At 43.0% G+C, this 27,256-nt stretch overlaps 1 protein-coding gene across 3 annotated transcripts; it reads right to left on the bottom strand.

Moving 5' to 3' along the window:
• Positions 1-4,500: 4,500 nt before the first annotated feature.
• On the bottom strand, positions 4,501-26,035 carry NDP (norrin cystine knot growth factor NDP). Of its 3 annotated transcripts, none has more exons than XM_058829553.1 (4): positions 25,745-26,035; positions 15,758-15,814; positions 14,732-15,086; positions 4,501-7,589 (listed from the first exon to the last, which is right to left on the bottom strand). In XM_058829553.1, exons 3-4 carry the CDS (start codon positions 14,948-14,950, stop codon positions 7,362-7,364), a joined length of 447 nt encoding a protein of 148 aa, XP_058685536.1. In that variant the 5' UTR covers positions 14,951-15,086; positions 15,758-15,814; positions 25,745-26,035; the 3' UTR covers positions 4,501-7,361. The 3 variants fall into 3 exon arrangements, with proteins under 3 accessions (XP_058685536.1, XP_058685534.1, XP_058685535.1); XM_058829551.1 differs by lacking the exon at positions 25,745-26,035 and adding an exon at positions 24,768-24,905; XM_058829552.1 differs by lacking the exons at positions 15,758-15,814; positions 25,745-26,035 and adding an exon at positions 24,768-24,902.
• Positions 26,036-27,256: the final 1,221 nt, after the last annotated feature.

Genomic DNA, 27,256 nt, shown 5'->3' with positions numbered 1-27,256 from the left:
GTCAATATTGAGCACCCTTGAAAAATCCCACTCAGAATTCATTTAGTGTTTATTCAGTTGAGTATTAATGGTGGGATTTCTCTGGCTAAAGAAAATCCTTTACTGTCTTTTCATCAAAGTCTACAATATGGTGTCTTAGTTCCCCCAAGCATCTTCTGCTGTGTTTCATCTTCTGATGTATTTTTCCCCACAGTTACAGTCTGAAGAAGAGAACTACCTTTTTAAATATTGTTCCAGATTTGAGAAATGGCACAATTTCTAAACACCATAAAACAATTTTGTTGAAGTTCCAATAATCTCTTTGTCAATGCTCTAAAGGGGAACAAAACAAGAGTTGGGAAAATCTGCATTTAGAAAAACTAAACCCATAAAAAGCACAGATGGACAGAGTAAACACAGACATGCAGTTTCATCATGGGATTTGGCTCCAAAGAGTGACCCCTGATGTGGCCACAGAGAGCTGTGTTTGAGCAGTCAGCTCAGGGACTTGGGAGGATTTGGGCACCAAGTGGTGTTTCTCTTCAGGAGAATGATTCAGGCCACCTGCTTGCTAAATTTTGTCTTCTTACAAAGAGTGGTGAAACATAGCGGCCTTCTAAGAGCATCAGAGAGGCTCTAGTAGAGGTCTTTGCTCTTCTCCAGGCTTTCAGAAATGGTGGGGGGCTGTGAGACTGAAGAGAGATGTCTGTGAAATAGAGCCTTGTTCTGTGCATATGTGCATATGTACATATCCACAGGAATGGGGCACAAAGATTGAGAGTAACTACTCCTAATAGTACCAAACTGCATCTTGGTAAAGCTATGGGGCTGTTTGCCCTTGTGAGTGTTTGAGTTCTGCAAAAGCATTTTTAAGCCATTATCAAGGAACAAAGCAGACAGTGAGCATGTAATTTCAACACTTCAGTACTATTTTTAAGGTTTTTTAAGTTTTAAGTTCTTCAGATCTAATTTCTAATTCACTCAGACACCAACCTGGGACATTTTCAGCCTCACAATTTTAGATAAAAGTCTCTCTGACCAGCAGAGGTTGTATCTGCCTTTCCTACAGGGACTACCTGGGACCTTACACCTGCAGAAAACTCAGCAAACCCAAGTGCAAAGAGCAGCTCAATATTTCTGCCAATGCTGAGAGCCTGCTTAGCTCACTCAGACTGCACTGCATTTACTGACAGCTGCTCTGGTGATTTTACCTCCTCACTTTTGCACAGCTTCTGTGGGAAAACTTGGGCACCCAATGGAGACTCATCACAGACCCTTGTCCACTCAGATGAGGGGTTTTGATCCCCACCTGTTACAGAGCTGGTGACTGAAGATTTCAGGGTAGAGGATTTAGCTCCAAAAATTATTTTGGAGGCAGAACTAGATCCAACAAGTCAGAGGCTCTAGTGCTTAGGGTAGGGAGCTGGGGTAATTAATCCTGCCCCACAATTTACTGCAGCTCCCCAGACTAATCTTTTTTATACAGTGATTAACTATACTACAAAATATCAGTGCAAACCTCCATTATTTTTTATGTCTGAAAAGCCTCAAAAGAATGGAAAATTATGAAGTCTTGAGATTCATGTAGAGCTTGGAATGCCAATTGTGCATCTGATCAAAACAGCTGTAACTCAGGATTTGCTCTTTAATTCTTTCAAGAATAAAAGATCACGTTAATATATGTAGATTAGCTGGGAATATGATTAACTTCTTTTAATATTTCATGGGATGCACTGCTGGTTAACATCTAAAGGAAGTATTAATTCTGACTCAGACAAATGATAGATGTCCTTTGTATTTTCATACATGTTTTTGATTCCTTGACCTTTTCTGAATGATCTATTAGGAAAAAAAAAAAAAAAAAAGGCAGAACAAATCACTTTGATACATCATTCTTGGTGCAAGCCAAACAAGATTACTTATTCTGCTTAATAAACTCTGAATATTCTTATCTTGATACACAAAGCTTTTTTGTATAAAACCACCAAGAACCATTTTCAATCATCAGACTGCTCACTAACATAGTTTGCAGTTTAGTGGTGATTATCCTCTCTCTTTTAATCAAAAAACAGAAATTGTGACCCTTTCCTTGCAAAATAAAATTAATAGACTCACAATTTGGATTTCAAATCAGCTTATTTGTACACACGTTTGCAACACAGCAAACTTAACTGGGCTGCTCATTTCCATCACTTTTGTAAGAGTATCAGTCTCACTACCTGTTAGCCATAATGTAATCTATTCTAGGAGGCTGTCAGCTCCTTGTCTTTCAAAAAATTACAGTCAAAGAAAGCAAGACACACCCTCCTTCCTCTTCCTTACACCAGCTTTTTTTAATGGCATTTGGATTTTTCAAAAATATTTATAGCCTAAGTCAGAGAAAAAATGCTCTGCTAAGCAGAACTGTGTTTTGTAGAGGGTTTAATTCTACTTCAGGCAATTTCTGTATGAAACTACTGTCTCTAAACAAGTAGAACAAGACACTGAAAAACACTCACCCACAGGAGGGAGCTCAGAGGCTTCTCTTTTTCTCACATCAGGGACGAAGAACTGAGTTTAGACACACAGAGCAGCAGAGCATCAGACTGTTCCTATGGGACAGTGACCTCTCCTCTTTTATTTCCCTCCTTTTTTTCACAAAAACATTCAAGCCACACAGTCCTGCCTGAGCTTTAGGGCTTTGTGGTAGGTCTGGAAGGATTTGGTGAACAGATTTAAATGAAGGCTTGGGGGAAAGCCCACCACAGGCTGTGGTGTTCCATGGATGTCAGGGAGTTTTACCTCTCCTTTATCGCATGAGCCCTGGGACAGTAACTTACAAAAGCTCTGATAAAGGCCACTGGGAGACAGCCAGGCTCAGGAACTCTTGGCAAAAGTTCTTCAGGGTCATCAGGCAAGGTGAGGTGTCAGGGTGGATATCACCAAGAAAGTAATGGGTTATTCATTTAATGATTCTCATAAAGGTTGAACTAGTATAGTGGCTTTAAAACTGGGAGCAAAATAATTAAAATTTTCTACATCTTGGGCTCTTTTATTCTGGCAAATCACAGATTATTCCTGATGAGCACAAACTTTGGGGGCATTGTAAGGCTTTTCTTACAAGCAAAGGACTCCACCGAAGCTCTGGTGTTTGCCTCTGGTCTCCATGTGTGGGAAAATGACTGGGGATAAAAAGATAACAGAACAGATATTATGATGGAAAATACAGCTCCTTCTCCCTGGACAGAGCGTGGTCAGCATCCCCAAATTCCCACACAGTTTAGGGGGGACTAAACAGAGGGTGCAGTGGAGTGGAGTGGAGATGCTACAGCTGGGCTCTGCTGAAACCCTTGCAGAGATGGTAACTTGGTGGGACTTTCTGATAAGCCACACAGCATCTGAAAACTGAGGGAGATAAAGATATCCCGCTGTTGAATCAGCAACTGTGGCAAAACCTCTCTCCTTGGGTAAGGAAATGTACTCTATGCATGTTGAATGATCTTGAGCTGGCTTTTATTGGGGACTAGAGCTTGTTAGGATATTGCTTTGAGTTAATATGTTGTTTGAGTAGTCTTTGTAGTCAGTTACAATCACCTGCAATCCTTGAACCTTAACCTGTGACTGTTTTATTAGAATATTATCCCATAAGCTGTTAATGTGAGACCTTTAAGTGTGAGCTGCTGTCAGTGGATGAATGTGTGGAGACCTAGAAGGAGGTTTTTATGTTTGGTGTGTGACCCTGAGCAAGTCAGCCAAACCATCCTCTGGCACAGCAGGGCTGTTTTGGGAAGAGTCTCCATGTCAGGACACTGACAGACTGGTTGGGCTCAAGGGTCTTGGCTTTCCTGGGGCACTGACAGACTAATCAAATACTAAGGGTTTGATAAAATCTCCCCTTTTCACAGACACCATGACTACAGTCAATCCAGCCAAAGCATAACCCCAACACTGCTAGGAGAGGTGACTTTCACAAAAAAAGCCAAGCTCATTTCAGAAATTTAATCAAAAGAGAGGAGGACATGGGGAGGTGACAGTCAGAAATCTCTATCACCTCATCCTGAGCAAACCACAGGGTGATCACAGCTCAACCAGCCTTTCTATGGGGGAAGACAGTGCCTGAAGGGTGAGTGAGGTACAGTGAGGGGGAAAAAAGGGACAAAGCCTCCTCATTCAAATCCCAGCAAGAGAATTCTCTAGCAAAGAACAAGCCCCACAATATCTGGAAAGCTCGACATTGTCCTCCCTGTTGTTCAATTTAAGAATCACACAGTATTCTCACTTGAAAAGCAGAGCTTTACTATCCTGAGTGGTGTCTGACTAATAAATCAGGAAGCCAGCTCATCTCCAAGCACCATTTAGACTCCTTCTCACCATGAGCTAGATGCTGTAGTTTTTACCTGAAGCCTCATTTTTGTTTGCTTCAATACACCATCTGAATTTAATATAGGTAGCACTTGTGTGCTTCATTCTGAACTGAATTTCCTAAAATACTGACAAAAAAGTATCAAAATATGGATTTTTAACTGACTTTGGTGAATTTGGTAATGAAGAATAGCTTCTGGTTTTCTGAAATGTTAATATCAAGATTGTCTGACAAAGCCAAAAGAATTTGGAAGTTTGATTCATTGTTTAATATCAAGTTGTAGGTATTTACAACTGTTTCATTTTGCCATTTATGTTATCTGTTATACTCCATCCATGCATTTATTCAGCTCAACAGTTGTATTAGAGAATGTTGAATTCACCTCAACATTTATGCCTGGAAAATGCCTTTAAGGTCACAAAGTGATGATTTCATCAGAGGAACCGAATAAAAGTGGAAGGAATGGAGGGGGGATGGGGGAGAAGAGTAAAAAAAAACCCTTGTTGAAACATAAATTTCTTTTGTGAGGCTGATTTGAGCAGTTACAGTTCTGGGCCTGTGTTAGTGAGGGGATGTGGGTATAGGTACCACCCAAGCTCTCCTCTCACTATAGATCTTCTCTTTTTTGCTAAATTGGCTCAGGCATGGTCTCTGCTGAGCCCCGCTGTCTCTTCCGACCTGAGGACTACAGTCAGTGCTATGCTCTTCTGCCAGGTCCCATCCAAGCCTTTTAGCCACTTGCAGCACCCAGATTTCATGTCACAGCCCCTCCATTTTGCACTGGCAAAGGGGACCAGTGGCAGCAGGGCCCAGGGGGAGGTGATGCTGGATATAGCAATTATCCCTCAAGCATTCCCACTCCTTAGATAGCTGCTCAGTACTGCTGGTGTGCAGCAGTGTCTGTACCCACGCTTAGAGGTCATGCATATTTTGCAGTGTAGATATTTGGCTATCAAAGGTATTGCTGACGTTTTGAGTAAGGACTGGAATTTGCTATATATAATTAACAGTAGGGGGTGGTGCTTTTTTGGATAATGAGATCTTTAGATGCTGGAGGTTGAAAGAGAGTGGAAAAGGGATGCACATATGATATTTCATATAAAGTAGTCTGGTGATAATGCCCAGCTCACGCTCCCTGGACAGGCCCTTTGATGTTCAGACCATGCATGAGATGTGAAAGGAATGACTGACAGTCCTGGGACAACACATGGTGTCTAATGAGCTCACTGGGGCTCATCACTCCCAGTTCTGACATTTCAATCTGAGCCCCTCAGCTTCTGGGGGTGGGATTCACCCTTTAGTTTGCCCACAGCTCTGTGTCTTTGAAAACTGACCATCTCTAAGTCACCTCCAGAAGACAGAGCTCTTCTCATGTATCACAAACCTCTCTGAATGGTGTCTGTGGTCATACCTGTCCCCCATGTCTTTCCATTGCTGACTGCCATCCTACTCCAGGGTTTGGCTTACAAGGCCAGTGTCTGTCTCCTCTGCATTCACATCCCACACACATTCAGCATGAGGAGGCAGAGGCAAAAGCATTAGGCTTTGCCTGAGCAGCCACAGCAACTCCTGTCACTGAGCTCCCTGTCAGACCCTGGGGATTCCCTGTCTCACGTGTGCACCCTCGAGCTGCTGCACACGGCATCTGCTGCAAATAACCTGGCTGGAGTTGAACAGATGGGCTGAACTCTGATCTTGGAAGGACTTCCCCTCCTCCCCATGGGACCCTGCCAGACATTGCTGTGCATGGGAGCCAATCCAGCCTATCCCAGACAATAACTGTAGGACTGTGCTCACGGGTGCTACTGACCCTGAATCCTTACACAGCAAAGATGCTCTCAGCACCCTCACGACTTCTACCAGAACAACAGCTCAGCCAGATTTCTGTCAACAGCACAGACATGCTGATGGCTGACTGCATATGCTGCCATTTAAGAACATAAGAATTTTAATATGAGATAAGAACTGTTATGTTTTTCCCTTGAAGCCACAATAGACTGTGACTGAACCTTCCTAAAACCTCATATCAATGGAGGAGGGACAGAGGTTCTCAGCATATACCATTCCCAAACTTTGGATCCCCTGATGTTTTGAGATTTAGGATTTGGGGATTGCCTGTCTTTAAAAGGCAAAATGGTATTTGCTTAGTGGCCTAAGAACTATAGATGAAACTAAGTCCTAGGTTTAGTCATCTTTTTGGTGACTCTGGTTCAGTACATCAACAGGTCTACTCATATTAATAAATTACTCCATTTAGTATGTGGCATTTTAATATTTGATTAGTTTTTAACTTTCAAATAAAGTCTTTTGTGACAGATGTTTTGTGTCACATTTACAGGCTTTTAGAAGGTAATAGTGAGTCTCATGACCTTTCCCTTCCCAAGAGTTGCTCAGACACTGAACTCTGATGACACATGGCACAAATAATTGTTTCAGCTAGGCCGGGTATTCCAAGCATGGCATTTCATATCCAGTTCACTTTTCAATGGTTTATTAAAGTTATCCAGCATTTGGCCACTAGGTCAGTAACAGATGACCTTTGCCGACAGCACAATGTGCTTTGAAGGCCAGTAAAACTAGAAAACTGAGAAAAAATTGATAGGTTAAGATGTTGTCTGTGGGAACCGATGCCCATCCTCTGTCCAAACGCCAGTTTCCAGACTGCAGTGCTGTCATCCTTCTGACCTTCTTCTCTGTTCCCCTGCTGCCCATGGCCTGAAGTAAAAGCACCTCTCTGTAGTCAGAGCTGAGTCTGAGAAAGAAGAAACTCTCAAAAAAATCCTTTCAGAAAAAAAGAAAGGCTTCATAAAAACAAGTCCTCATGCTTTCGCCTTTGTCACAGCCCACTCTGCGATACCAGCACCATCCAGCAACCCAGGGTATTTTGGATACTTCTGCTCTCAGATTCCATCCAGCCTGGTTAGTCCTATCCTCGCTGCAATCGGGTGCTGGGGGCACCGGCCTGACCTTGGATGGTTTCTTGGGAGTCTTCCCCCACAGCAGCACGCCCTCGTCCCCCGTCTGCTGTGCCCCTTGGTCCCTAGGAGTTGCACTCCTCGCAGTGGCAGGAGAGGATGTAGCGGTAGGTGGCCGTGAGCCGCATGCCCCCCGAGCACCGCAGCCTCATGGCCTTCAGCTTGGAGGTCTGGGGCCGGCAGCAGTGGCAGCTGGAGCGGAAGGGCTGCTTCAGGACGGTGCTGAAGGAAACCATCGGCTCCGAGCGCGAGGTCTGGCTGCAGCGGCCTTCGCAGCGGGCCAGCAGCACCATCTGCCAAGGAGAACACAGCGGTTAGCAAACGTGTCCCCAGCACACAGCTGACACCAGCAGGTGGGACCCTCCTTCCAGCCTGGCTGGGCTTTGCCCTTGGGCTGTGTCTGAGAGAGTGGGGGACATAAAGTGAGCAGGAGGAAAAGCAAGGCTCCCCCTGCAATCCCTGGCACTAACACCAACAAGGAGAGCAGGGCCTGATGACCTTAAGGCTCCGAATGATCTCAGCCAGCCCTGCTTTCCAGACACCGTGACTGCAACTGAGATTTGCTGACTCCAGATCTGTGGCGGTCAAGCCCTTAAATCATCAGCCAGGCTGATTCTTTGGTTGGGTATTTACCAGTGTTCTGAGTATACACGCCAGTGATCAGCAGAACTGGCTCTCATGCCTCAGGTTTAGATATATGGACATGTAAAGTAGAAATATAAAGATGCTCAGTTTATTGCTTTGAAGAAGCATGTTTGAGCTCACTCCTTTGCCAAATACCTCCTTGAACATGTATTTGCAATTACATGTGTATCTACGTATCTGTGTATCAGTTGTTTCTATATAAAATGCACTGCATAGCATAAGACAATAAAAATGTAAAAAAAAGTTTAACTAAGGTTGCCAAACATGAAGATTCCCTAGTGATATTTTCAAAAAACAGTGCTGCTCCAGGTTACTTCTTCTGAGTTCAGATGTGAGCTGTGACCAGAACAAGGTAACTTGCATGACAGGAGGCAGTAAGGAAACAAAGTCCATGAGCAGTCACCTACTCCCCAACAATCCCTTGAGCAGAGGACATACAGCATTAAGCACTACATAAATCTTGGAAAGGACCTTCTAAAGCTCAGCAAATGATGTGTTAGAAACAGCTGTTGCCACCTTGATAACGGGTGTTGTACAAGTTTGAACAGGCTCCCATGCTTTCATGGGGACGGAAATAGCAAATCCATATCAGCTAATTTTGCTTAACCAACATAAACTTCAATATCAGCTTATTATATCATCTTAAGTAGGCAGTAAAACAGTTGTAAGTCTTTCTTATAACCAAGGGAGAGCATTACATTTTAACCAGGTTACACATATCTCACCTTTTTTTTTCCCAGAAAACCTGAAAGAACAACTACAAATGTGACAGGCAATACCTTACAGTGTTAAACCTTTTTGGGCCTCTTTCATTACACAAGCTCAACTGGCTGAAAAATCTCTAAGTTATGCAAGCAGGTACATCAAATGTTTAATCTTCTCTTTAGTCAGAGTTGTAAGGAAAGATGACATAAAAGAGAGAGAATATTCCTGAAATCAAGTAGGAAATGCCAGCATTGTCTGTGTCCATGAGAAATGTCCCGATCATCCATTGTACAGTGCTTAAAAATTACTCTTCCAAGAATACTTGCATGCTAAATGTTTTGCTTGAAAATGTATTCATGTATCAACAACTACACTTCCAATCAACACAGGTCACAAAGACGTCTTCATGAGTTGATGATCTCTGCTTGGTACCATCATGCTTCTTAAAAGAGATGGGTTTTTGTTCCTCTCTGAGAAGTCTGTCATCCTTTAAGGTTTGTAGCATAAATTTATGGTCTCCTTCCTGTGGTACTGCATATTCATACATAAATTAACTTCAGCTGTTTGTACTAATATGGTGGGAGGGAAATTTCAGTGTATTGTTGAGTCACACCTGAGCTTTACACCTATCAGCTACACCAAGCTCCTTAATAGCAGAGTTTAGTGTATAGAGAACATGAAAGGGACAATCACTGCAGTGCTGTCACCCCATTACTCACAGATAAAGATCCACTTTTTTTCCCCTCTGGAAACAAGCCTCACTTCCCAGACAGGCAGCTGGTGAAGGTATCTAATTAAATACCTATAAATAGCTATGCAGATTGGGACATTTAATCCAGCAATTTCCTTCCCAGCATCTTGACGTCTCTTGTTAGGTGCCCTGCTTTGACCAGTTCACCAGACTGTGCACTCTGTGTTCCCAAATGTTTGGCTGAATCACAGAATCACACTGGAACAGACCTTGGAGATCATCAATAAATTTTGGGGGTGAGGAGCAATCCAACAGCACCTGACAACTGTTTGAAGGCTTCAAAGACAACAGAGTTGAGCTCTCCTCAGGAGTGGTACAGGGGGATGTGCAACAGCCAGAAATTTCTTTTGGGGAGGTTCAGGGTATCCCTGGAGTCCCTTTTAAGCAATCATTTCTATGATTTCAGCCCAAATGTGACAGCACACACTGCTGTATGGTGGGGCTGACTTCTGATGCTTCTGGAGTTGGAAAAATCAGTCATTTTCTGGTACAATACCCTAAGAATTCTTATGGCACATGTCTGCTCATGTATCTGCAGGTACTTTCAGAAATGCCAGTAAAAATAAAACATGAAACTGGCATGACTAGAGAAGAGTTGTCCAGAGTAATTATAAGGTAAAATTATGTGATGTGCCAATATCTCTGTCTCAATATATTTCCCATAAACAGCTGGCTTCCTAAGGCAAAGCCAGCCAATATTTAGTCAATGTACCACTGTATTTATAATTTATAATTTATAATTTATAATTTATAATTTATAATTTATAATTTATAATTTATAATTTGTAATTTATAATTTATAATTTATAATTTATAATTTATAATTTATAATTTATAATTTACAATTTACAATTTACAGTTTCTAAGCCTTGTCTTTAAAAACTTGTTTTAATCTGTGGAGGCTCTCATTTTAATCTGCAATTTTGCTGGCTACTTTGTTCTTCATAAGATTAAGGTCAGTGTTTATATAATGTAGATGTTACAAAAACCAATGCAGTGTTGGTTTTATGCCTTGTTTTTGGATGACAGTGTAAACTCTTACCAATGGCACAAACCCAAAGTTATCAAGTTTAACTTTCAGGCTAAAAAAATTATCAGATTTCTCATTTTCATAGCTTTCTAACCTTCTGGGCTACCTAAAGTCCTACCTAAAATTTACCTTCCTCTTCATAAATCCAGAACAGCCAGTGGATTTTGGCAGGTGTTCAAATGAGCTGGAAATAGCATGTACTTTGAAAGCTTTGCTTTGCCTTTTAATCAATTGCACCAGCTGCTTGTTGCTTTGTGTATTATAGTGCAATAGAGATTATCACCTAGATAATTAGTAATGCTATGATGGCATGGCACAATGATATAGTGTACAATGGGTGTGTATATATAGTAAATACATGTGGTTGTTTTATAACCTGACACCTCTTGGCTCCCCTTGGCCCCTGCACACATGAATTTGTGCATGTCACCTTGCAAGGCTGGATCCAGAAGCACAGTGTCCTACAAGGGAGCCACGTGGGTCTATGAGCAGCTAGGGAAGAATATTATTATCATTATCATTATTTTTATCATTATCATTATTTTTATCATTATTGTTATCATTATTGTTACCATTATCATTATCATTATCATTATTGTTTTATCGTTATCATTATTTAAAGTCAATGGTCTCACAGGTACAAAAGAGAGCAACCTGAATCTGAGGCAATATTTGACTCCGATTGTTTGAGCTGTATTCTGGAAATCTAGAAGCTGTGAACTGGTTTTTTATTAATGGCATTTGTAGTCCTCTTTTCTGCACCTTCAGCAACAAGCTGAAGCTCGAAAGCAGATGGGCTGAGATGCCTAAGAACAGATTTTCACACAGTTCCTGTGGCCTGGCTGCAAGCAGGCATTGCTGAAAATCTCCTGAGCTACCTCAGGAGTAAATGTCTTCGAACATCTGCTAAATCTTTCTTCATCTGCTCTGTGTCTCCCTGGGTTGGATTCTTTAGTGCAAGACTGTCAAGCACACTTCTGGCACATCTGGACGAAGCACTTGTGACAGCCAAAACTGGAAATTAGGAGGCTCTGGGAGCAGTGAGGGAACCCAGCACATTGATGGAGACCAATGGGTCTCTGTGACAGAGGTCGGGGTAAATCAAATAAAGTCAGGAAAGATAATACCTCATGAGTTGATACAAACATTTCCTTGAAGACAAAGGAAAACACTGCTTTTCTGGAACAAATGGCCTTCTTCCATCCCTCTTTTGTGTCTCTTTTGTGTGTTTTGTTACTATAATAGACTATGTTTCCAAAGGATTTGGAAAACTGTTTTCATCGCCTGCCTGAGGCCATAAGCAAAAGGGATTTTAATGATTAAATTATACTGACTGGATGTTTAATGAAACTGCTTCCCATGTGGGTACATTTGGCAGCCTCCTCAGAGAAACACAGTGGACGTAATCCTTTTTCAACCAGGACAGACAGCAAACATAATATGTCTTGCAACTTCTGAAGCCACTTTTAACTTCTGTAACTCTACGCTGCACCAAAAAGGAAAACATATGGAGAGAAAAAGAATATCTCAGTGAAATCAGTCTATCACCCCAAAAAAGGGCAAAGTCTCTGCTTGACACTGTCAGTCCAAGCTTCCACAATGGAAACTTGGTGGAAACAAGAGGTACCACAATTCCCACAGATACTCCCACAGAACTTTCCTTTTTTGTCTTGGTTACATTTTATCACAATATATACATAAACAGACATTGCATCCAGTTTTAATTAGCATGTCTAATATTCCTCTGTGTTTATATGTTACTAGATCCAGAACAGAAGCCATACATCTACCAGAATGATTCAGATACCCAAGACCTTAAAACCAAACCAAATCAAACAAAAAAAAAACAAAAAAAAAACCCCAATAACAACAACAAAACAAACAAACAAACAAAAACTAAACAAAACAAAACAAAACCAAAACAAAACAAATCCAAACAACAACAAAAAAAGACTTTGACTTAAGAGAGTTTTCTAGGAAATTATTTCACTTTGTATGGAAACTGTTTTCACTTTCCACTTCATGAGAAAGTCCATACAATTCACAGTATTTTTATAGAAGTGTTGTTGAAATTGTTGTGGAATTTGGGAAGCCAAATTATGTGATAATATTTTCAAACATGATTTCCATTAAAGGCTTGCTTTTAAAATAATCACTGACTTTTGCAGCCAGAATTGTGAATGTGTATGTCAACAACTTTTTTCCCTCAAAGCTCAGTTTTGAAATTATATGGTTTTCATTTCACTGTGTTCTGTGTTCTTATTCCCATCAGCCCCATTCCTAAAGGCCTGATTGTTTTTTTTGTTTTCTCTGTCATTGGGGATGTTAAAAAAAATGAATTGTCAATCAGTCCTTCCTTCCTTCCTTCCTTCCTTCCTTCCTTCCTTCCTTCCTTCCTTCCTTCCTTCCTTCCTTCCTTCCTTCCTTCCTTCCTTCCTTCCTTCCTTCCTTCCTTCCTTCCTTCCTTCCTTCCTTCCTTCCTTCCTTCCTTCCTTCCTTCCTTCCTTCCTTCCTTCCTTCCTTCCTTCCTTCCTTCCTTCCTTCCTTCCTTCCTTCCTTCCTTCCTTCCTTCCTTCCTTCCTTCCTTCCTTCCTTCCTTCCTTCCTTCCTTCCTTCCTTCCTTCCTTCCTTCCTTCCTTCCTTCCTTCCTTCCTTCCTTCCTTCCTTCCTTCCTTCCTTCCTTCCTTCCTTCCTTCCTTCCTTCCTTCCTTCCATCAGAAAACTGCAGAGATGGGAGGATTGGTGGCACACAGATACCTGTAAATGAAAACCACCCACACACCTACATTTTGTCACTTTTGCCTCTTGCTGAAGTCAAGTGCAATAAAAACAATATTGCACAGAGATGCACCTCTGCAGTTCTATGTGTTAACACCATATGTCTCCCAGATGGCAGGGAGCTCTAGTCCAGCCTGAAAGCAAATCAAAAGACCTCTCCTGAATCTCAAGAAAAGCATGATTTTACTGTTTGGATTCAGAAGAAGTAGGGTAAAAGTCTCTGGGCTCCTGCTGCTGTGAATCAGGCTCGGTTATGCTAAAACAGGCAGACAGCAGTGCTGAGAGAACAGCACAAGGAGCCCAGAGCAGAGCAGGCTCCCTGTGCCCAGTTCTGAGGCTGCCAGCCCCTCTCTGCTGAGCTGGCACAGGATGAGCCTGCCTGCAGAGCCTTAGCCAGGGCAGCAGCTGTCCTGGTGCACAGAGCACCCAGCAAGTCCTATTTTCTGTGGACACTTCTCTCTATGCTTTATTTTAGTTTTTATGATCTGCAACTGCCCCTCACCCCTGCACTGATTACAGGAGGCAAGGAACTCCTGCACACGAAGGCATCTGAGGGTGTCCACAGCCAGCACTGCATCCATCTCAACTCTGGAACCTCTCTGCCAGGATCCCTGCTGCTGGGGTTTGCCACCAGGCAGGCACCCCCCTTGTGATAAACCCTGTCACACACTGGCCTCTCATCCCTTACTCAACACAGGGCTGGCAAAAGCGCTGGAGCTGGCAGTCCTTCCCTTTCCTTAATCCTGGGATGCGAGTGCCTGAGGCAAAGCCCCTTCCCATGGGACAGAGGAACGGCCCAGTCATCTGAATGTACAGACTGTGTTAACTCAGACAGAACAAATTAGGACAAGACAAAAGGGGCCAGCAAGGATTTTCCCATTGTTTCTCCCAATTCTTTTTCTCCACACAATGAAATAAATTGCTTTAAGCTACATGTACAGGCTGCTAAACCATTTTGACACAAAACTTTTCAGGCTTGAAATCCCAAATGAAAGTCAATTTTGTATTTCTGTCTACTCCTAATCCCTGAAGTTACCATCCAAGTGTCATTCTGCATGAAAACAAAGGTTTTGAAAAGGGGGTAGGCAGGGAGAAAATAAACAATGCTCTTCACAACCTTTTTTAATCACCATTTTGCAATTTGGTTCTTTATCTCAGTATTTCATCTGCAGTAGCAATGAACTTGCCCCAGATGAAAGTTCACTTGAAGGATGGGGTGACCAGGGTGATCTATACTTCCAAACTAGCCTGTCCCCTTGGGACCATCAGCTGAGATCCCAAATGTGCTCCTTTGAATCTTGTGATTTACTGCATGTAAGCTTTACTATCATCGTGAAATTCTCCTTTTGAAAAGGTGAAAAGGGAGTCAAAGAGCCTTTATCTCCAGTCCCAGTTACGTACACACAGGATGCCTTCACATCTGCGTGTCCCTGCTGCTGGATTCTGGTAGATAGGAACTCTAGCAGAGAAAACCACCCAGAATGGCTCATTTTAACAACTCTTCCCTCGCAGCACAGAGGCCTTACCTTGGAGCTGCACTTGTAGAGAGGGTGGCTGATGGAGTCCACGTAGTGGTGCCTCATACAGCGGCTGGGGTCGGAGTCGATGAGGAAGGACCCGTCTGTTTTACTGTCCGTGTCCCCCATCATCACCAGGAGCGAGAGCATGGAAATCGAAGCAGCGAGTACATGATTTCCCATTGTCGAGGAACTTCTCGCTGGTAACAGCAGAGGGAGGTAGAGCATTAAAAACCCTCCAAATTCTGAGAGCCAGTTCCTTTCCAGGATGGTGAAAAGTCTGGTTTAAGTGTCTGAGCTGTCATTCTTCTTCTCAAGTTGGAGTCTGACGAGATTTTAATCCATCAAAGAATCTCCTGCACAGCTGGAATAAAAGCAACATAAATCACAATCCTGAGCAAAAAGACCTCTGGAGAAAATAGACAGAAATAGTATTAAGGCACTTAGGACCTTTGCTAGCCAAAATGCTGCTCAGAGTGAGCATCATTCGCACAGTAGGTAGGGAATATGGCCTTAAGGAAGGAGATCTCAAGGCCTTGTTACTTTTAGCATTTTTCTATCATTTCAGGGAGAACCTTTCGGCTTTTAACATCACAAGTGATGCAATGCCGTTCTTTTCCACTTGGTGACGATCCTATTGTGTTCCCCTCAAAACCGGTGATCGGTGATACGTCAGAAACTTCTGAAAATTGGAAGGACTCTGTATCCACTCAAAGTGTCAAAGAGAGGCAAAGCTTGGCTGCCTTCCTCATTTCAGATGGGAAGGTCCTGGGGAGCCCATGGAAAGGCTGGAGGCAGGTTGAGCTGTGGCTGCCTGGCAGTGCCCTGGAGCTGCTGTGCTGCAGGGACAGGAGACACCCCCAGGGTGGAGGGATGCTGAAGGTCCCAGCCCAGGCATGAGCAAGGTGGTCCCCCAGGGAATCGCTGAGCCCTGACCTGCACTGCATGAGGAGCTGCCCGGGCCTCTGGCTGCCCTGCCCTCTTCCAAAATTCCAAATTCCCATGCGCACACATCGACAGGCTTTGTTTGCTTACTTGTCAGGCAGCACTTTCTTGGTGTCTGTCTCTTCCCAGCTAATTAAAGAGCAGCATCTGAAAAATACATTTATTGTTCCATAATATCCAAGTACTATCCCAGCTATCACTTGGGAAGAAATATGTTCAGGTGGAGCCATATGGCTATCTACCCAGGCATCTGGATTTCTGGTTCATGTTGGAGATCAGGAGATTCCCCAGGAAACAAGTTCAGGACAGCCCCTGAAATGCTGCCCAGAGCTTTGTGCCAGCAGGGGAAGGAGAATATCTCCATCAGCTGCTTCTTCACAGTCCCTTGATCCTTCTCACAAAGCCCTTAGTCCCAACTGGATGATTAATTTCACTTTTACTACAAACAGATATAACTTGAAAGAGCTGTGAATTATCCATCTAAACACAGCCCGATGAAGGATAGTCAAAGGATACTCATCAGTACGGTTAAAAGTGCAAGGACTTTCTGAAGAAACTTAAGATAAAACAGTTCCCTACTCACAAAGAAATGCTCCGGCAGAGCCCCTTGAGTATTTAAAGAGCTGATGTGTGCCTTTACTGCCTTATACAAGCCTCTTTCAAAACTGTTTTCTGGTTTGCTGGCAGTGCTCTAAGCCGGCTGATACTCATCTCCCAAACAGCCTCCTCACCAGAGTGCTTGATGATTTGTATGTTGGTTTCTAGCCTCCTCCAGCACTTCTGTGAGAGAGAGGAGTGCCTAGCCGTGACAAACGCTTCCAGAGTTCATCCAAGTTGGGATGGCGCTGATGTGACATCCGAAGTCTCATGCTGGGAAGAAATGTTATTAAGGATGCTCTGTGTGTTAGAGAAACAAAGATGCTCTGTGTATTAGACATTTTTGTTGTTGTTGTTTCAGGCTATTATCCATGTGCTTAAGTAGGAAAGGAAAAATTACGTGACTGTGGATTTGAATGACAATATCTTTTTTTTTCCCAGGGTCCGACATATGACCTGGTATATTTTCCTCAGCAAATGGGGCATTAAAAACATACTATGTCTTTGCAGTACAAAGAACTTAAACAAACAACACTAAACACTTAGGATGTCAGATACATTTATGCATAGCCTCATTCATGTCAATAAATATCCCTCCAAACATTTTAGCAGCATAGGAGAGAAATCTCTCGGTCATGGGAGCTGGGACAGACTCCCTCCCCGAAGTGAACTGTGCTACTCCAGTTCATGCAGATGATGCCCAAGGATTAGCTAACAGGAGGAGGGATGCACTATTTTTTTCTCCATGTTTAACCTTTTACCTACATTCCTATTCTTTTTTATAAAGAGTCTGACCAAAACATGCTGCTTGGCAAGGTCTCCCTCCAACATAGTTAATCATTATTACACACCCAGTAATTCCCTCTCAGTCCAAATAAATTTACTTGATATTAGACAGTCTCATTTCACGTGATATTACACCCAGGGATCCCCATTTCCCATACTCTCCGTCCCACTGTTAATTCTGTGCTTCTATATCTTTCCATGGTTTTGATCAGTATGATTTAATACAGTGAGAGAAATCTGAAGTCCTGGCTCAGTTTTCAAAGGCTTATCTCCCTAGTTTTCTTCAGGAAATAATTGGATGACACAGAGTCTGCCTCATGAAAATACTTTGAGAAAGACACAGGGAAAAGTGTGAGAAAAGGAACATGGCTGAACCTTCTTCAGGATAAGCACAGTACAAAAAAGTATTAACACTTCCACAACCTTTTAAAATTGCCCTGATACTTCACTAACAAAGAAATCCAGCAGGTTTTTGTAACAGTACTTTGAAAAAGTGAAATGTATCACATATTTATAAGAAAAAAAAAGAGAAAACCATTGTAAATATGATCCATCTCTTGTGAAATAAGTGCTTACAGTTGTTTATAGGCATACTGGTAAAATGTGTAGGTGTATCTTCTGATGTACCTATGGGAAGCATGCACATACATTTTTCAAGCACATATGCTATATATAACATAATATGGAAGAAAAAGTCTTAGAGGGAAATTTAAACACATGGAGGTTAGGGTATAGATTTTTGATTCTGCAAAAAAAATATCAAAATATTTTCACTTAGGTACATCACCATGATGAGGTATGTTGGCATGATATTTTCCATTTCCAGCTGGTATTTCCAGCAGCGGTATTTCACTTGAATTTAGCATTATTTTTTATTTTTTAAGTTAAAAATTGCATTCCTTTTGAAATGCTGTCTGAAATTATAAAATCCTAGATAGCACATGCTATCAGGATTGGCATAAGTAGTTTCCAGTCTATATTTCTGTCCAAAAAAACAGAAGCAAGTACAGTTGTAATCATAAATCATCATTACAATGACATTCTGTTTCATTTGGAAAATGCACTTTTTTATTAAAATAACACTTTCACAGAGAAATTTTTTCCTTTAATTTCAGCTGTTTTTTTCTTCACTTCCTTTTCATGCAAAAAATGTGGTAGATAGCTCATCTGCCAGGCTAACACAAAGGAAGCCTAAACCCTCCCTCTTTGCATCATCCTGTAAAGCAAAAAGATGCAAACGTGACCTCATATCCTCAGGCTGAAGATTTGCTACAAAAATAAATGGCCTAACGGGATGAAAATCACTACACATTTTTTTCAGAATGCACTGAGATATGGGAAGTACATTTTTTTAGCAATGGCTTAGTTTCCTTTCCATATAACCAGTTTTCAGGATTTCATAGAGACATAACATACTAAAGCTTGTCACAGCTGTTACCTAAAACCTCTACAGCTGTTAACCTAAAAACTTCAGGGAAAAATAGAAGACATCCCAAAGAAAAACCACATTAACATACAGTCTAAGAATATATTGTATATAGGTGCAAAGTTAGGGTTATTTTTCCAACTCCACGTTCTTATTAACTGCTTTCTGAATAATAAAGATTTCTTATTATAGTTTTAATATCATTTAGAGAGTGGTGAAGGCTAAGGTTTTGTTTTGCTTTAAGGACAGAAGAACATTCCATCATCTGGAATTATTTAGCCAGTCACTTTGTGAGAACATAAACAGAAATTCCCTTTTTGCTATGTATCTTGGAAAAAATAAAGAGCTGAGCAATTCTCCAAAGGTCTATTGGAGCTGCACAGCTTTTACCCTGGGAGGTAGGAAGGGAGCAGTGGAAAAGCTCTTTTATGGTGTTCCTCTAGTTAGTTGTTCCCTGAGCCCCCCATGTTTGGCATGCACGTATGTTCAGCTTGGCCTTCATTTGCTGGGCATTTTCTATGTTTGAGACTCCTGCCTGAAGATGAGGGCACCCTTTAAGTCACTCAATGCTTTTTGTGTTTTGGAGGCTGCCAAAATCCCGTTGAAGCAGTGCTGTGTGTATATAACTTAAGCCTGGCCTTGCATGCTGTGCATATTTAGTAAACACAGTTACTTGAATCCTACCGTGTGGTTCCCTCAATCTGAATTTGTTATGTAAACAGAAGAGTTGCAAGACTATCCAGTTTCTCCAAACTCCAGACCTAAAAACGTGTCACCAACCATGTATGTGTATATATATGTGCATGTGCATCAACTCACTGCTGCTGTTCTGAAAAAAAAAAAAAAAAAAAAAAAAAAAGCCACAAAGTTCTTCATGAGTCGAAAACGGATTTCTCAAGAACTTTATCGAGTTCAAAAGAGTTTTGATTTTCCAGGAAGATAAGGATTTGGGGACTTCACTCTCCAAGATCTGGATTGGAGTGGAAACAACTGTGACGGGCAAATTATTCAGTCAGGCTCCACCAGGGCTTTTTCTGCAGGGTTAAGTTCTCCACTGCCATGACAAAGGCAGCGTGTTCTGTTCCCAAAGATCCTTCAGCACCCACAGAACTTGGTGGTTTACAGCCCATGCAGCCATCCACACCATGCCTGGGAACAGCTTGGGAAGCCCAAGAGCTGTGGGACTGAATCTCACCAGTGACAATCTGAGCCATGCCAGAGAACAGCTCATGGAGTAGGAGAGGCAAGCCCAGATGAGAGGCTGTGTCTGACCCTGCTTTCTGTAGAACCACCTCAGAGTCTTTGTCAGTTCCAGCATATCTTTTAGCTCTGTAAATAAACACAGTCATCTTCTTATCTATTTTACCATGGCCATTTCCATGCCAGCAGTGAAGGAGCTGACCTTCTGTGTGTGCTGTCAAAAATCCTCATTTCACTCTGCAGCTGCCTGTCAAAACACCTGACAGAGCCACTGAGTGGCCCCATGGCAGCCAGGCAGCAGCAGGTGAACACAGGCAACCCCAGTTGTCTGAGAAATGCCTCCACACAACATTTGAACAGGTTCCTTCCCATCCTGAGGCAAGGCAAATACCAAACCAAATATTTTGAGTGAGACCCTTACAGGGCTAAATAAGTGAATGTTCCCCCAAGGTCTTGTTGTGCTTGAGAGAGTTTGCTCGACTGCCATCCAGCTGTGCTGGAGCTTCTCCTCATCCATGGCAAGGGGAATACCTTCATCCATGGTCCAGGAGCTCCCTTACACAGCAGGGCAGTCTGTGCCTGCAAGGAGGGTACACAAACAACACACACTCCTGGCCAGAGCTGGCAGCAGCTGGTGGGCAAGAGGAGAGTGGAAAAAAAAAGGCAATAAGAAGGAAAACAGGCTCAAAAGAACGGAATTTAAGCCTCTACATCTGGTTGTCCATGGTAGAGAAGTCCATCTTCTGGTCCTACTAAGGCAGTGCTAAGACAAGCGCCTGGAAACCATTTTTCTACTGTGAGACTTCCTTAAGTCTTTTAATATTTCCGGAGATGAATACCTGTCACTGTAAGTAGAATGAAAAAGAAAAAAGTAGGAAGACCACAGCATGTGAAGCATAAGAAGCAACATAGCAATTGCAGCAAACACAGTGGAAGCACCCTGGGAGCCTCAGCACACGTGGGATGAGCACACACGGTGCTGATTCCCTGGGCTCATTTAAGGCCCCAAAAGTGTTCCCACCACGGGGACCCGGTGCATGAGGTGGAACAAATCCAGCTGAATGGCACTTGAGCTGCCTGAACTTCCCTCTGCTTCTGAAGTCCCCAAGAATATTTCCAGCCCTTCAGGTTGCAGGAGAGGGGGAGCAGGAGGTGCCTTCCTGCTCAGCAGTTGAAATAACAAACTCCAGTGGGTACTGTGGGCTGGCACCCGGCCAGCAGACAGGCACGGGCCAGCACGGAGAAAAGGGTTTAATACACTCGCAAAGAATAACCACTGGGAGACAAAAGAGTGCTTGTATTTTTATTCTTTCCTTTTCCTGCTTCCAGGAAGCTTTAAATAGATTGATTCGGGGCGTTCATGGGATATCTCTCTAATGAGGGAGTAGAGCCTTTTAATGGTGAGGTGATGCCAACCTTGGATTCTTTCTTTATTCTTGTTTCTTGCTGAGTATCAGAGTAGTCATGGTCTTGAGTCTCTGACAGCAGAGGAATACAATTTTCCACTTGAGGGAAAGGGATGCTGGATGAGATTGCTCCTTGGTGAAGCACCAGGTGCAGAGCTGAGCAGTCTAGGGCTGCACATCCCTCTCAGGAGGCAAACCAGGGTGGCTGCTGGCTACAGTGCAAGTGTTCCCAGCCAAGCTTTAGCTATAGGATTTGCTTCACTAATTTCCTCTACTTCAGTCTTATGACCCAACATGAGGCAAAATTACCCTTGGCCAAATTACAAGTTGCTAAGAGGTCTAGGGCATTCAGGCATGTGTCCTCTACCTCTTGGAGTGTTTTACAAGCAGGTGGACAGTTTTTGTTCTCTGCCTTTCATATATTTTCCAGCAAACTCAAAGGCCTGTACTTATCAATAGATGCAAGAGCAGGAATGGGTCTTTTTATTCTTCAACACTGAGCAAACACATCCCTGCCACTGGGACCAGCAGAGAGTGCTATGCATGCTGGAGACAGCACGTGATTGAAGGGGATCTTCCCTTTCTTCTGACCCCAGGGGCAAAATCCTTTCCTCTTTTATACACAGGCAACATTCAGACCACCATCCATATACCTCATCCTCTGATAATTAGGGAACCGAAATATTTGGCTCATGGTAACAATTCTATGTCTTCTAACAAGGGGAGCAGCGTTCCCCTAGGTCCCACTCCCTTTGAGCCGTGCTGCTATGACAGCAATGTGATTGTCACTGCCATGGTATGCTTAACCTTTGCCAAACCAGAGCTGAGGCATTAACTCAGATCCTCAACCCACATGTCTTAAAGGGCAGTGTAACCTGTGCTGCCTCGGCCCGACACAGTCTGCAGCTCAGTAATAACAAGCATGAAAATGTGACAAGCGTGAGCCGTAAAAATGATTGATGCAACTAGAAAAAATAACAAAGAGAAGCTGAAAAACAGCAATGAGGAGGAGGAATTCCTGGGACCAGTGTCTCCATGGCACCAGCAGCCCCCTACCCTCACACCAGAAGAAAGGCTACACTTGCCTGTAGTAGAAAGGATCTCCATGCCACACAATGAAATTCCAGCAAACGGGACAAGGACTGATGGTGTCTGGAAGTGGTAGGGCCACTGCTACCAGATAATAGTTTGAATTAGATTATGTGAGAAAAGGAGGAATATATAGACGACCAGCTGCTCAAAGGCTTACTTCAACCTTGCTTTTATTGTTCTGCTAAGTTAGAGGTGGGGCATCAGAGGGATTCCTAACATACCACTACTGAGAAATTTTAATATGTTCCACACTGACACATATAAAAAGGAAATAACAGCTGATCACAGCCAGCAGAGACTGCAACATCTCTTCATATGCATGCACAGAAGTGTGGTCAAAGTGGGGTGCTCTTGGCTCAGACACCTGAGCTAACCTGACCCAACCTTTTTCCTGCCTTTGAGCTGAGTTTCAGCAAAAGGACTGTCAAGTGTGAAGTCAGGCAGTAGTAAAAAACGTGATCTGGATGTGGCTATTCACCCCATCCTGAGATACCAGGACATGGAGAAAGGCAGGAGAGCTGAAAGGCAGAACACTTAACACTGATGAAAAGAAACACGTGTTTACACAACCGACAATGATCCAGGGGAACAAGATATCACCGAGGGCAAAAGTTTAGCTGGGCTCAGCGAAAGGACCTTCTGTGTATGGGGGGTTACAGTCACAGGGGTTTCATTTCTGAAGAGTTTTTGGAAGCGTTATAAACTCTCAGGACTCTGAGAGTTCAGTGGATGGGGTTAAGGAAAAATCCTTTGCCCCAGAAAGTTGCCCCATAGCTGCTGCCACAGGATCTTTGTGTCTTTCTTTGATGTGGCCGCCTCCAGAGGTGGATTGCTCAAATAACAGGGGGCTACAGTCTCATATAGCAAAACCTTCCTAAAACTCACAGGAACAAGTCTCTCCTCATACTCAGAAGGAGTATGAGACAGAGAAATTTGTAATACTTCTAATGCAGCTATCAAATATTTATAATTACAATGGTGATTGGGAGGTGGGGAGGGGGAAAGAGAGGATTTTGTTTTCTTTCAGTTAAATAATCCACCAGGCAAGTTGCAAAAATTAATGTCTCAGTGGTTTTGTGCAAGTTTTTGCCATAGATAGTAAATTCTCTCCAAGTTCCAAGGACAACCTTGAGCACTTCCTAGTGCATCTGAGAGCAGACAAGCCAGGGAGGGAACAAAGTCAGCCCCAGGAGAAATGGGGAATGAAGCCAACCACAGGAGTACTCCCTGTCAAATGAGTCACAGCAGGCACCAGTGTGAGCTCCCAAGGAGCTGGCTCATTCCCCTCCCACCTGGGCAAGAGAGACTGCAGTGATACCACAAGCCTCAGAGGTGAGTGAGGGATGGTTCCAGTGGGGCAGATGGCTTTTGTGGAAATCAGCCATGCCTAAGGAGCTACCTGGAGTACTGCTACTGCAAACTGTACCCAAGACTGTCCATAACCAATATCCTGCTCTGCAAAGGCCAGTCATCAGCACACATTAATCTGATCCAAACCAGGCACTGCACAAACACAGCAAACCTACATGGGACACCTTCAGGTAGAGAAATGAGACTGTAACTAATCATCAGCAGTCCCTAATTATACCCCATCCCTAAATCAAATTGCATTCTACTTTGTAAGCTTGAAATACCTTTTCCTTCCACATTTGTTTTTAACTGGAAGGTCTTAAAGCATTGTTTTATAATACAAAATGAGATTTCATTAACAGCAAGAGCATATCAATGTATATATAAGTCACACAGGGAACCCCTGATTCAAGCTGGTATGTAATTACTCACCAAATAGTTCTATTTAGGTCCAGGAAATTATTCTTGTGAATAACTACTCACAAATATGAGTAAGGTCCCACAGCAAGATCAAAAGTAAGCATTCTTAGTAATTCAAAAGGAAAGGAAAAAAATAATTACAGGTCCTAAAATGTAGATATTCTTATATTCTTTTAAGAAGGAACAAATAACAGCACTGTGATTATTACAGCCACACTTATTGCCACACCAGGCAGCTGGGTTGCTTCTATTGGAAAATAGCTTTGCAATAAAGTATGGATTTCAAGTGACTTTGTCCCCACTGATGGTTTTAAACAATCATTTGCCTTCAAGTGAGCTTGTCCTATTACTGGTTTTAAAAAATCTTTTGCCAGTCCCTTTTCAACAGGCAGAGTTCCTGCCTGGTTACAAAGCTATAGGAACTGTAAGTACCATGTAGCATATAGGAAATATATTTTTCATCTCTAAAGAGCTGCAGAAACCTTAAGGAGTTACTTGCCATGCCATCTCTCCAGGCAGAAACAAATAAGGTGTGTTATGGGGAAGCTATGAGAGAAATTTCAGTGAACTTGTAGGGTAGGATAAGAAATCTGCCTGGCAGTCCCGCCAGAGTCAGGGCACACACACAGACACACAGACACACACAGACACACAGACACCCAATCCTGCAAATCCAGATTTGTCACAAGAATATCGCCCCTCCAGCACACACTGGGGGTGACACCGCAGCAGTGGCTAACCCAGTCCTGAGACTGGTCTTTGTTACTCTGTTCTTTGCTGCCGGACCCATTCACTTGAACTTTTCTAGGATGAATCCACTCACCTGGATCCCGGCAGGGAGCCGGGGCTCTGCCTCCGCCGCGCTCTCCCGGGGCACTGCCGGCTCCGAGCCCCGCGGTGCTCTGACACTCGGTCCCCGGGCTCACAGCAGCGGAATCCTTCTTTCGTCCCAGAGAAGCAGCGAGCAGTCCTGCCCGTGCCTCTGGCGCTGACACACAGGGAAATGATCTGCCGGGAGCGGAGGAGAGCCCAGAGCCTCCCTCTGTGCTTCAGCGGGCGGGCTGGGGTCGCGCAGCATCCTCCGGGCTCGGAGCCACGCCGGCCACCGACCAAAGCTCGCCGGGCAGCGGGGCTTTCCTCCCAGCTCTCAGCCAATAAACAGTGTATGTTAAATCTGTCCTAATCCACAACCAGCGCTGTCCGGTCCATTGGAAAGCCTTGCGGGAGTTTGGATAAATAATAATGTGCTAATTATGAGTGCTCCCGCAAAGCGTGAGACACAAAGCTAGAAATAAATATTGCCTGTTGTTTCAAATTATTCTGAGCGCTCCAGCAGATGACTGGCAAGAGAACAGCAGGCGTAAGTAGTGATAAAAGTAAACAGTCCAACTTTAAAGTAGCAGGCTTGCCCGTGTTCACAGAGCCCTATTGCAGTGGGACAAAGAGGTGCTGGCCATAGCAGAGCTCTCCCGGTGAATTCCGGGCAGAGTCCAGCAGCTCCATTCACTCCAAAGCCACACAGCTATGAGCAGCACAGAGCTGCAGACTGGAGCTCTGTGCTCACAAGAATAGGGATTTAACCAAGTTTCTACCTATCTGCCCTCAGACAGGCAACCCTCAGAGAGCAGGACACAGGGATAAGGACACACGGACTAGAGCTGTGTTGATTCCATTTAAACACAGTTTGATTTAACAAACGGTACAAGGAGAACAGGTCTCTGTCAGATAAAGAGATTAAGCACTCAGTTTAAGTCCGTGTAATACTCAAAATCTGTAGGAATCTCTTATTTGCATGCTTACCTTTGGAAAAATGCACCACTCCCTCCTTCCCTCAAACTCCTCGGAGAGCTAAGAGAGGTCCTGTTACTTCCAAATGCTTTTGTTCTTCTGTGCCTCCATCACATGGCTTGCCTTTTATATTTGCAACACACAAAAGTTAGAGCTGTTGTCTAAGAGAGAGAGGGAGAGAGCGGGAATGTCAAATGGAAAAGTGCCATTGCAGTCATATATCAATCAGGGCAACAGCAGCAGCAGCTCTCTGGCAAATGGGAATTCCACAGAAATGTGAAGCTCTTGTTATCTGAGAAATCAAAAAACACCACCAGCCAAGCTTCCCTCTGCAGGGACTTCTTATTATTGGCAAGCCAGGAAATAGAAGGAAATGTAGGCGCTTTTTAAATTGCTGTTATTGTTTCAGATCTGGAGATAAGGAGGCTGTGGCATGTGTAAACCAGTGGAATATAAATCCTGAATCAAATTCCTTCCTAAACAAATGCACCATGTGCAAGATAAAGCAAACCACTGAGAAGCAAGGTAATGGAGCTAAGTGAAGAATCTGACAGTAATGATTTAAAGAATTTGATAACTGCACTCGGAAAATATCCATAGAAGAACTACCTGCTCCCTGGATTACTCATTAATCTCCTTTTTTTTTTTTTTTTTTTTTTTTTTTCTGACCAGTTTTTCCTAGGCTTTTTTTAACTGTGATTGATCCCAGATAGCCTTAATTCAAGCTGTGCTGCTTCATTACAATTGGTCAGCCAAATCATCTGACATTACCTGGCTCACCAGCTGGGTAAGCAGGTGAGCATTTTCTGTATAAATACTTGTCTGTAAATCTGCAATTCCCTTGCTTCAGACAACCTGCCCTGAAATTCTGAAGTATCTGTCAAATAAACCCAGAATTTTACTCAGAGAAGAAAGCATTGTCTTTCTACTTTACACATTTTTCTCTGAAGAAGGCCAAGTTTCAAAGAAGTTATCCTTACAATGTTTTATATAAATAAATACATAAATAAATGCATAAGTAAATGCATAAATAAATACATAAATTTCTCTGAGAGGCTGAAGGCAGTCTCCATTCACTGGAAAACCCCACTTAGAACAAGCACATCACAGCTCTGGATGCACCAACCCTTCTCTCCGCAGAGGAGGGTGTTTCACTTCCCTGTGGAATGCCCCCTAGCTATCCTGCAGGATTATGGGAAGCACAGACCTAAACTGGTTAATTAAAAATTAGGCAACATAGCTGGCCATTCACAAGCTGGATCTGTTCAGAGGCACTGGCCAGCAGATGGACTGGGTTCTGTGTCGATTGTGTTTGATCTCTAAAGGAAAGTTGGTATTTGATGGATGATGTTATTAGCTAAATGTCTTATGTGGTATAAGATCAAAGAACAGATGGGAATTATGCTTTAAAAAAAGAATAATCTAAAAGGAGAATGGCTTTTAGATGAGCAAGCATCATGGAAACAATAAAAGAGACTTTCTTTGGCTTGCTTTGCTGCACAGCCAGGTTTGCCTGGTGGGATA

The sequence above is a fragment of the Poecile atricapillus genome, chromosome 1 (assembly GCF_030490865.1).
Source record: "Poecile atricapillus isolate bPoeAtr1 chromosome 1, bPoeAtr1.hap1, whole genome shotgun sequence".
Taxonomy (NCBI): Eukaryota; Metazoa; Chordata; class Aves; order Passeriformes; family Paridae; genus Poecile; species Poecile atricapillus.
This window is presented reverse-complemented; position numbering and strand designations above follow the sequence as displayed.